This window comes from Amphiura filiformis, chromosome 4 (genome assembly GCF_039555335.1).
Source record: "Amphiura filiformis chromosome 4, Afil_fr2py, whole genome shotgun sequence".
NCBI classification, from domain to species: domain Eukaryota; kingdom Metazoa; phylum Echinodermata; class Ophiuroidea; order Amphilepidida; family Amphiuridae; genus Amphiura; species Amphiura filiformis.
In genome coordinates this window covers 19689886-19700559 of record NC_092631.1, presented here as the reverse complement: position 1 = coordinate 19700559, position 10674 = coordinate 19689886, and the positions used below count along the sequence as shown (strand labels likewise).

Genomic DNA, 10674 nt, shown 5'->3' with positions numbered 1-10674 from the left:
CCGCTCTGGAATCCATTTTCGTGTGTCACAGACTTGAACAAATCTACTAAAAAAAATACCGTTTTCACCAATCTAGGGGTCAGTTAAAAACCCATGTGCGAAAATGGCTGGCGTGGAAAGCGATTCGTTGCCCGAACATCGGCAAAGTAAACTGGATACAAAAAAGGTAACAGTGTCAAGAGTTTATTTCTAATGTACTGTACTACTGAGAAACATTTATAGATTTGGCACAGTTATTTTGATGAACATACAGCAACAGGATGTAGCATAAATTATGTGATTCTTGTATAAGCTTAAAAACAAATCATCATCATGATCATGCATGCATGACCATGCATGTCCATGATCATGATGACATGATCTTCTTCATCTATGATCGTCTTCTTCCAGTTGTATAGCTAAAATAATAGTTTCTCGATCCTGAGAGCTCTAGACTCGCTGAGTCTCATGGACGCCGTTCGTCCACTGAGACTCGTTTTTCCCATTTTGTGTGTGAATGTGATTTACACGCTTAAAGACTTTGCACCGGCGTGTAGCATAACAAATTTCTTTGAAATTTGGACGATGCATGTAAACTGTACTCATATAAGAATCAGAAACTTAACTAGGATTCTTACCAAATTCTTGAAACGCAATATCATTTGGAATTTCGGCGAATAATAAAGATGATTTAAGAAGCCGCCTCTCTCCCCGCGTTAGGGACAGGCATAAAAATTTCAAATTAATTCTATTAACATGAATTGTTGTTTATTGGAAGAGAAAACTTCTCAGAAACAATTTGACACCAAAACCAATCTTCTACTCTATTGCTAAGTGAAGTTATGATGAAATTACTGTCGGAACATTGGGCCATTTTCTCTGATAAGACTTACCATAGGAGTGCATGGAGGGACTTGATAATTTTTGTGCCCCCTTGTCAATTTTTTGTTTTCACTGTAATTTAATCTAATTTTTGTTGAATATTATGTACATGTATGTTATCATTTTCAACACATCTGTGAAATTTTGTATGAAAATTCAAATTTTAAGGTGGTAAAAAAGTGGTCAAATTTTGCCATTTTTCGGCCATTTTGGGCCTATTTTAGGCAAAAACAATGATTTTTCCCAAGCGTTAACAAAAAAGTTCTTTCTCCCAGCAAATAAGTAAACTGGAATTATTATGTGAAAAGGATGAAAGTTTTTGTCAAACCATGTTTCCCTTTTGTCAGAAGATGAATTTTGGGTCAAAATAGAATTTTTTCCCAAAAATGCCCCTTTCTGACCCCTTTTTTGACCAAAACGGTGATTTTCCCCAAGGCATATCTCACAGAAAAAAATATTCAAAAGTGAAGTCAATGTTGCATTTTGCTTCCTAACTAAGGCATTGAATCTGTTGTCAATGCAAACTAGAGCATCTCAAACAGATTAATTTTGGTTTTATCCATCATTTTCTCCAAAAATGGTGTTTTCAGTGGCACAAAATGGCACAGATTTACATAGGGCTTTATTATCAAGTAAAATAAATAGCGCCCTCGCTCAGATGTGCCTGTCCCTACGCCGCGTGCAACAAAAATGATCACAAATGAAAAATGACAAATTTCACTGCGCGTGCGCACAAAGGTTTGACCAGAGGGCTGACAGTAAATTTCGCTGATCCCTCCTGTTCTTTTCTATGACAATTTAACACACGATTCCCGCTGTTGTTTTGGTTCCAATAAAATATTCTAAATCCCAAGGCCCCGATCTCGAAACAATAAACATGGCGGAACAAGCACAACCCGATGACCGTGCTTAAGCAGTTGAAGGACTGGTTGATTAAGTTGCGTGAAAATACGTCATTGATCAGCATCAATCTCTGCACAGCCAATTTGCGTCGGTCCTAACGCTCGTCGTTCCTATAGACACATATTGTGTGTGCCGAGCCCGGTGCCACGACTAATCTACCACCTGCAAGTCCTGCCTACGACAAAAACAAATGAGACGAAGAACTGAGCAACCATTTTTGTCCTGAAAAATGCTTCATCGTGACGATCTGAAACGCCAAAAAATTTTTTTTTTACTACGCTGGATATTGTTCTGGAATCAAAGTACATGTAAGGATCAAATTTGAAGGTAAATAGGCGAAATATTGCAAGAAAATCTACTCACTAGGACTTCAGGGAGTACGCGTTGAGTACACGGCTATAGGGAAAACCAATAATCTAGACTAGAGAGCTCATAGATACATTGTCTATAAATTGTTATTGATTTATTGTCATTGATCAAATTTTAAAATAGCAGCACAGCATTGCGCACTCACACCCTCTTCGTGTGATTCCTTGTAGACTGCGGAACTCGGTCCTCAATGATAGTCGGTCACTTTTGGTCGTTATATGACTATCATTTGAGGACTGAGTTCTTACCATACATTTGCATACATCTTCCGAGGTGCAGTTTCAGACAATAGCTTGGGATTATTGGGGCAGAGGTTATCTTTTGAATTCTTTCATGACCACTGAAGCATAGTCAAGCCTGTCAAGGACAGGGTTGTCACTACGCTGGACGGGGCCGACCGGCACTCACAAAAACAAAATATTTAAATAATTTTATTTTTATTTTTTACATTTTCCGGAAGTGGATGATTGATGATATTTCACCATAAAAAGAGCAAAAATAATTTTTTTAAGGGGGTGGTACTGGTACCCTCAAAGCCTATTCCCCGATCCCTAGCATTCACTAAAAAGTTTTTCATGATAAGGTTTCATGATCCTCTCTCAGCTCACCAAGAAATTCTCGTGCCCTGGTTGCTGAAGTTCTGTATACTTTGCCTGAATTTTAGTGTGTCAAGCTATTTAGCTTCTTGTTCACTGTGAATCAGCAAATGAGGTCCCATTTACTGATTTACGGATTCAATCATGTTTCACTAAATGTTATTCATCACCGTTTTTACAATAACAACGATGCGTCCGCATCATCTTCATGGCCAAGCAGAAACACCGGACGCAAGTTGAACAACGGTGAAACATGATTGAATCTCTTTCAATATAAATGAAAACAAGCTAAAGATCGTATAATTCACATGACTATGTGACATGATCAAGGGGAATAAAATGAGACACATGTCGGCCCTGGTCGAAAATGAGTTTTACACATGATTCTAGAACTAGAGGACATTTAGAGCTTTTAGAAACTGAAAACCCCATGTTGTTACGACTGTTCTTCGTGAACTTACGTCAATTTATCAATATCTGAAAACAATATAAAACAAAAGAATTTTAACACTTTCTTTGCCAATATCTCAAAATCAATATTAGCGACATGACTACATCCGACTCATTTCCCTTGATCGTGTCACATATCATGAGGAACATGTCAGTTCATCATTATTACCATAAGATTGATGATTTCTATCTGTTGATATCAACAATAATAAACCATTGAAATAATAGTTCTTCGTATGTTGTAAATTTTATATATATTGGTGTGTTCTTTTTTCATATGCTGCAGGTTAAGGAAGCTGTGGCAGCCTTACTCGCCTATCATAAGAAAACTACTGGGGAACAGAAGAAGGAAGAATTGCTGCTAAATGAAGCCAGTGTCATCCAACTCCAACTGGCAGTGTGGAAAATAACTGAGAGAAAGCAAGAACAATTAAAATGTAATTTGAGTTCAGTTCGTTTTAATAAAGTGCTTTTTCTGTACATATCAAATTGTCAGTCTCATGATCTCATCAACAAAATCATTTCGCATAGAGAGGGCTACAATGGGTTTAAAAAACAATATTGCTTGAAAGATTGACATGTATTTTCACCAAAATTAAAACTTCCAAGTTTTTTCATAAATGAATATCCTGTCAAGGAAAATTAATTGAGAAATCTTTTAATAACATTGTTAAAACACATGCAGTGACTAAACTTATAAGCTCTGCATGTGAAATGACTGTGTTGCGTCAAATAGATCAGTAAGTGATGCGACTGACCAAGGCATTAGCCAGAGGGGTGTCTAGGTGTCATTTGGATGCCCTGTTTTCAATTTGGACACCCTAAAATTCTGATTTTTATAATGGAATGAATAGGAAGTGGACACCCTGGTTTTGTAGAACCGGAATAAGGTATTTTTTACCATTTTGGACACCGTAAAGACACACCTCTGGCTAATGCCTTGCGACTGACAAAATGTCCATGCAGTAATAGCAGGAATACAGAGAAGCCAAAAAGTGGTACATAAGTGATGTACCACTTTTTGGCTTCTACCTTTCAAAGCATGTAAGTTACATTGATACCGATGCCACTAATAGAGTGAGAATATTTGCCCCTTCATTTTGCATACCATTTTGTCCAATTGTTTTCTCATTTCTTCACAAAATACAAAAAAGAAACCACAAACAAATGCAATGGGTGTAGTACCCCCTTAACATTCTCTCTACTTGATGTTTCTCTGTAGTAATCTACCACATCCAGCTCACACCAGCTCGACAGAAGCATGTCTGTTTGCCAAAGATCTGGAAGGGAAAAGCAAAGAGGAAAGTGCTGATCATTATAATCAGTTGCTTCAAGAAAAGGGTGTCTCGGGCATTGGTGAGGTAAGTCAAAAGGGTGTCTTGGGCTAGACTGCTGCCCTCATTTGTCAACCTTCTGGACTGAGAAAACTACGTGGAATAAAAGTGGCGGACTTTTGCAACCAGATTTTGGTTGGGCCCACATGAATATTAAGCAGGTTGCAAACTTTCACTGAGACTGCGCAGTTGTGTCCAAGACCGAGTTTGTTGTTTTTAGAACTTCAGAGCGTGATCAGTACGCACAGATTATAATCAGTTGCTTCAAGAAAAGGGTGTCTCTGGCATTGGTGAGGTAAGTCAAAAAGGGTGAGGTAAGTCAAAAAGGGTGTCTCGGGCATTGGTGAGGTAAGTCAAAAGGGTGTCTCAGGCATTGGTGAGGTAAGTCAAAAAGGGTGCCTCGGGCATTGGAGAGAAGTCAAGTTAGCTAAATCTGTTAGGCGATTCAAGCATGAGCCCCGGCGCAGTCTGTTTGCTCTCATGAATGATTGTGCCAACTTGAAATTCACCTGGGCAAGGAACTAGCTACTTGTTTTTATCGGTTTATACCTGTTACGTCTTAAGAGAACTCTGGAGCTAATCCCGATGACTTGTGGTGGTTATTGTGGTATTTATGTATAGGTATGCACTTCTTAGCTTCAAGACCCTGAATGTTGCTTTTATGGTTTATGTGGTGTGCCTTGGGCTACAGTGGTCAGCGAACTCCTGTAAAGTGTGCTGAGGCTTGTGGGTTTATGCCTGTGCGTAGGGCACTCAGTGGCGGCTGGGGGATGGGGGAAAATGCCACCCCAAAGTAAAGAGTATAAACAGACTTTAAAATCAGTTTTGGAAAATTTCTGCGGGAATGTATTCTTGGATTCTCGCCGTATTACTGAGCCTGATTAATTCGCCCTTGTTTATTCCAATTCACAGGTGATTCCATTGAAAACCTACAAGACAGAATACAAACCTTTCATAGCCAGGAGACAGTTGGCCAACAAGTATGACATGTTCCTTGCCGACGAGAGGATATTCAGACTTATGCACGCACACCTGGGGAAAGAATTCTATAAAAAGAAGAAGTAAGTACCATACTGGTATGTGTGGGAGGGTGTATGTTTGTGTGTGATATAAGACTTCTCAGCATTTGATATAAATAAATGTACACGTTTCCATCCAGTTCATTGCCAAATTATGGTAAAATTTCACTAAGTAAATCACATACTTAAAATGCACTTACAGATGTATATTTGTGACCGTCCCACGGCGAATGAGCCGTAAATTCCTCCCCGGTCAATTTTGTTTTATTTCGTGTTTAAAAATAAACATCATAAACTTAAAAATGGTATATCATTTGACTTAAAACGATATCCAGAAGCGAGGTTATGGTTTGTTAAACTTTGCTCCTTCAACAAAATTATAGCTTTTACGTTTTACATGTGTCTCTTTTTCCACATTGCTGGCAATAAATATCAAACAGTCATAATTGGCGGTCATTTCAAATCATCCCCAAGTCAACGAGGTTTAAGAAAGTTCTCTCATTGTTAATTGTTGGTTATGCATACCTGTACAAAATACAATGCCTGGTAACCCACCACTTGAACAGGATTTAACAATATAAGCAAACAAAGACCAGAGCTATTAAAAGTTCTATAGCCATAAGGTAGAAGCTTATTATCCACTTCAACAATAGGATTATTGATTAGTTTTTGACTATCAAAATGAGACAGATGTCGGGCCAGCTTAAGTTACCGATGAATACACTAGGAACCAATTTATTTCATTTTTAGTTAAGATTCGGAAACTTTCTTGACAAATCTTAACTTTTATGGACTTTCTATGGAATAATATTGAATGACAGAGACTCTTGCTCTGGGAATAGAAAGGTTAAACCTATAACAATTTCTTAACTTTAAATGAATTATTTCTTGACAAATTATCAGGAATGTGATGTATTAACCTGTCATAGAAGTTGGCACTGTGGATATGAAATTACACCAATGAACTGTCCATGGCCCCCATTATAGGTCCCAATGGGCTGACCTACTTACAACTGACATAATGACCTGTTGCACTCTTCCACTGATACACTCACAAACCACTACATGTTTACCAGATGCTGTGGGTATAATGTGTGTGCTTAGCATGTGATTGATAATTTGTGTATTTCTGTATACACAGTTCACCAGTTAAACGAAATTACACATTTAATACACACTTTGATTAAATGTAATATGATGCAAAGTAATCCTAAAATGACCAAAAAAATAACTTTCTAATTAAGTTTTTACATTGCTGAATTAGCCTGATAAATGCAAGGAACCTTTAAACACTTTTACATTGATGGACATGCTTAAACATATAGGCTACAAGTTTGCTCTGCAAATGGCCGTTTATATCCGAATTTTAGCCATTCAAGTTTGTATCCAAAGCGTAACTCCATAAAGTTTAAGTTTTGACCAAATTCTTGTTACCAGAAATTTGAGTCAATCAAAGAACAAGAAATACTATAATAGCACATGCATGATTTCCAGTGTTTGAAGTGAAGTCCCGGGGGGGTCACTCCCATTGTGGCCTGTACACCATCCGCGATAATCAACTTTTGAAAAGCACCCTAAACGAGGATTTAACCCTTGGCTAAAACGACACCCTAAACAGGGATTTCATTCCTAACATCAAATTTCATACCCTAAATTTACTTTCCGCGTATTAAGAACTTGCAATTTTGCTACCCTATCTTCAAATTTTTCATGTTTTTGACACCCTAAACGCGATACTGCTAGCGTATCGTGCCTACCCCAACGAAAAAAACGACCCTTTTACGCGTTTTCATTATCGCGGATGGTGTACAGGCCACAATGGGAGTGACCCCCGGGGAGTGAAGTGAACTATTTGTTGCTTTGAAGAGAACGGGGAAGAGAAGTCTGTGACACCATTTAGAGTCTATGGTGACACTACACAAGGTTTCTTATATAATTGTAAATTTGTGACACAAGTTTCTCTTGTTGTTTTAACCATAATTTATGTTATGTTACTATACCAGGTTTTGATGAAGTTTAATAGCACCATAATAATTATTATTAAATTCCCTATTGAAAAGTGGACATGGAATAATAGCTGTAAAATGTATGATATTTCTGCAATGTTTACTTAACATTTCATGGAAAAAGTAAAAGATTTCAGGGACCCCAAATGAACCTCTTCACTGAGAACCTTGGGGCCGCTATAAACCAGGGGTGTGATATCTCCTCTTTTAAAGGGGCATTTCATGATCCACAGCCTCATCCCCCACTTTTTTTCAAAAAAGTTGAGATTTTTATACCACTGGAAACCTCTGGCTACATAATGTTTATGTACCAAACATTTCTTGCAGATTAATTCGTTTAGCAAAAATATCATCAAATTTGAATTTCGTTCTGGTGCACCAGAACGAAATTACACTAGTGGCCTATGGAGCAGTGTAATACACATAATCATGCATAACTCGCAAACGCAAAATCGGAATCAACTGAAATTTTGGAAATAAGCTTTTTTTCGTGAATATCTACTGAAAAATGTCATAAAAAGAGGATGCTAGGATCACGAAATCCTCCTTTAAGCTGAATTCCTCTTTTTTGGAAATTTGAGGCAAAATTTTCAAATACCAAGTCAATTGTAGGCCTAAAAGTCTACTAAGATAAGCCTTCATAATTTCAAATCCAACATGCTTGTACGTAATACTAATAGGCCTATATTGAAAAGCAACATATCAGATGCCAGAGCTATGATGCACATGTAAGTGTGTCCTTATCAAGAGGAACTTCAAAAGGGAAAATGTATGCAGCTTTTCCCACCAGAGAAGGCAATTGCCTTCACAATAATATTACATTGTACTCACAAAATAAGTCAAAATATCATTCAGTGGTATGACAATTCCAATTCCTCAACAAACCAACCATACCCACACTACAAGGCAGTCCCACCGGAAGCAAATTAAAAGTGGTACTGCCCACTCTGGGGGTCTGGGGGGCGAAACTCCCAGCGGGGTTTGAAGGGGCAAGGCCCCTCATGGGGGTTCAAGGGGCTTCGCCCCCTGGAAGCTCAAGCACTTTGGAAAATGAAAAGTAGAATTTCAACAGTAAGTTAATAGGACTAAACTGCAAAACTAGGCCATTCAAAATAAAATATGGTCAACCATAAAACATGTTACCAATTCATGATAAGACTCGATTGGAGTAGGCCTACACATGATACTAAATTCGTAAATCACACCTCAAAAAAAAAAAATCAACCATTCAAAAAAAGTTATATACGTAAGAATATTTTCATGAGGTGAAATATGGACTGATCCATTCAATTTTTGTTTGTTTGTAAATTTTTTTAGGCTGAAAAGTAGTACGGTCATGGCCGTACCGGCCGTAGCGGTTCCGACGGGCCTGCTACAGTACAAGTCTGCTATAGTTGTTTAAGGAGTGATAGAGTTACGCAATCTGCTGTTTAGTTTATCAGTTAGAACTTTTGAGAAAAACATGGCAAAGATAGCTTTTTTTATTGTACCGGATTGAAATACAAAAAAGTATGTCAATATTTTGGTACAAGCTTTAACTATCATTTTTGCTTTTTGCAAAACATGCACATGGAGGCCATGTGATTTTATATTAAAATTCTACTCAGCCAAAATGATTCCTACTTAATAGGAATATCGAATAGACACAATTTAAATATTTTAAGAAACTTGTTGGACTGATATATTGTTGAGCAGGCAAATCTACTTCTTATGCTTCTTCCATTCTTTTGTCAACCCGCTTTTAAAATGCTACATCAGTGCCCGCGCTAGTGCCAGAAACTTTTCCCAATCTCGACCAAACTTGGCCACAGGAAGCATTGACCCCAGCTCCAACACATTTTGTAAAGATGTAATAATTGCTGTTTTACCTATATAGCAGACATTTTGAGGTCTCAAACAAATAATGAAGACACTGATACGATGATGAAATTGCATAAATTGGGAAATATCTGCATCACAATATGTTTTGTTTTGGTTTTTGGAATTTGGCCTTATCATTCGAAATCTAGATATTTCAACAATTCTTTCTCTGGAGTTTTTTGAACATGTATTTGAGGTAACCTCAACAATGGTTTGCTGGTTGGTAGTAAAAACAACCTTGACCTAAAAAGGGCAAGAGGTGCCATATTTTCAGATTCTGGCAAAATTTATATAAAACGTTTGGTTTTTGATGACTACAAAAATTAATTTTTACCATTGATTGAAATTGTGTCTGTCTATCATTACACTTCAATTTTTACTACAAGGCAAGGGGTCTTTGAGTTTTTCAAATAATTTTTTATAATTGATATAGTAAATCCCCTGGGCCTCTATAATTACGCAGGAATCCTGGCCCTCTATAATTACGCAGAAATGGTCCAGTAACCTTAAAGTCCCATTCAGTGATCTTAGCGTAAGTATAAAAAAAATTTAAATTTTGTATAAATCCCTTAAAAATGAAGGACAAGTTCTTGAACTTACTTGTCATTAGGTATTTCTAAAATGACAAATTTGGGCAAAAAACAAAACAAGGAAACATCACTATTGACAAAGTTAAAACCCCATTCAAATACATCACCAGGGGGTATCGCACCCCACAACCCCATGGCGACAGCCCTGTCCGAATGATCAAGTGTTTGCAATATACAAATGTATACACAATCTTCAAGGGCCCTCTGAGTCCTAGGGTTTGAAATCTGAGCTTTCATCAATTTCAATTTCACGTACCCAAAATCAAATTGTAACATTTATGTTACAATGGTCCATGTCTTGTGACACTTTTTAAAACATGCAAATCTACAACAGATCATAAAATGCCAGTCAATCTTTGTATACAGGGCTGTCAACATCTTCAAATAGACTGCTGCATTATGTGAACAACATAGTGTTTGAGGTTTTGGCTGCTGACAATACTGATCTAGCAGTTTGGCTTGATTTGGCTCTAAATATTACTGAAAAAACCCCTTCATATTTTAAGTAAACATGGTACTAAACATAAAAGGACTAACACAGGTTTGCTGTGCTTGGCATGAGATATTGTTTTTGATACAGGTATTATTGTAAAACTGTGTTTGCTGCCCCCCAAATGAATAACTGACATGGCAAATCCACAAGTTACACTCATATACTGCCATCTTCTGATAAAGTAAACATTTCA

At 37.3% G+C, this 10674-nt stretch overlaps 1 protein-coding gene across 1 annotated transcript in view; it reads left to right on the top strand.

Moving 5' to 3' along the window:
* Positions 1–103: 103 nt before the first annotated feature.
* Positions 104–10674, top strand: part of LOC140149537 (ribosomal L1 domain-containing protein 1-like) — a 32851-nt gene continuing 22280 nt past the window's right edge. Inside the window, 5 exon segments of the mRNA XM_072171616.1 lie at positions 104–166; positions 3466–3589; positions 3592–3616; positions 4402–4540; positions 5426–5574. Of these exon segments, the coding sequence (XP_072027717.1) occupies positions 104–166; positions 3466–3589; positions 3592–3616; positions 4402–4540; positions 5426–5574 (500 nt within the window).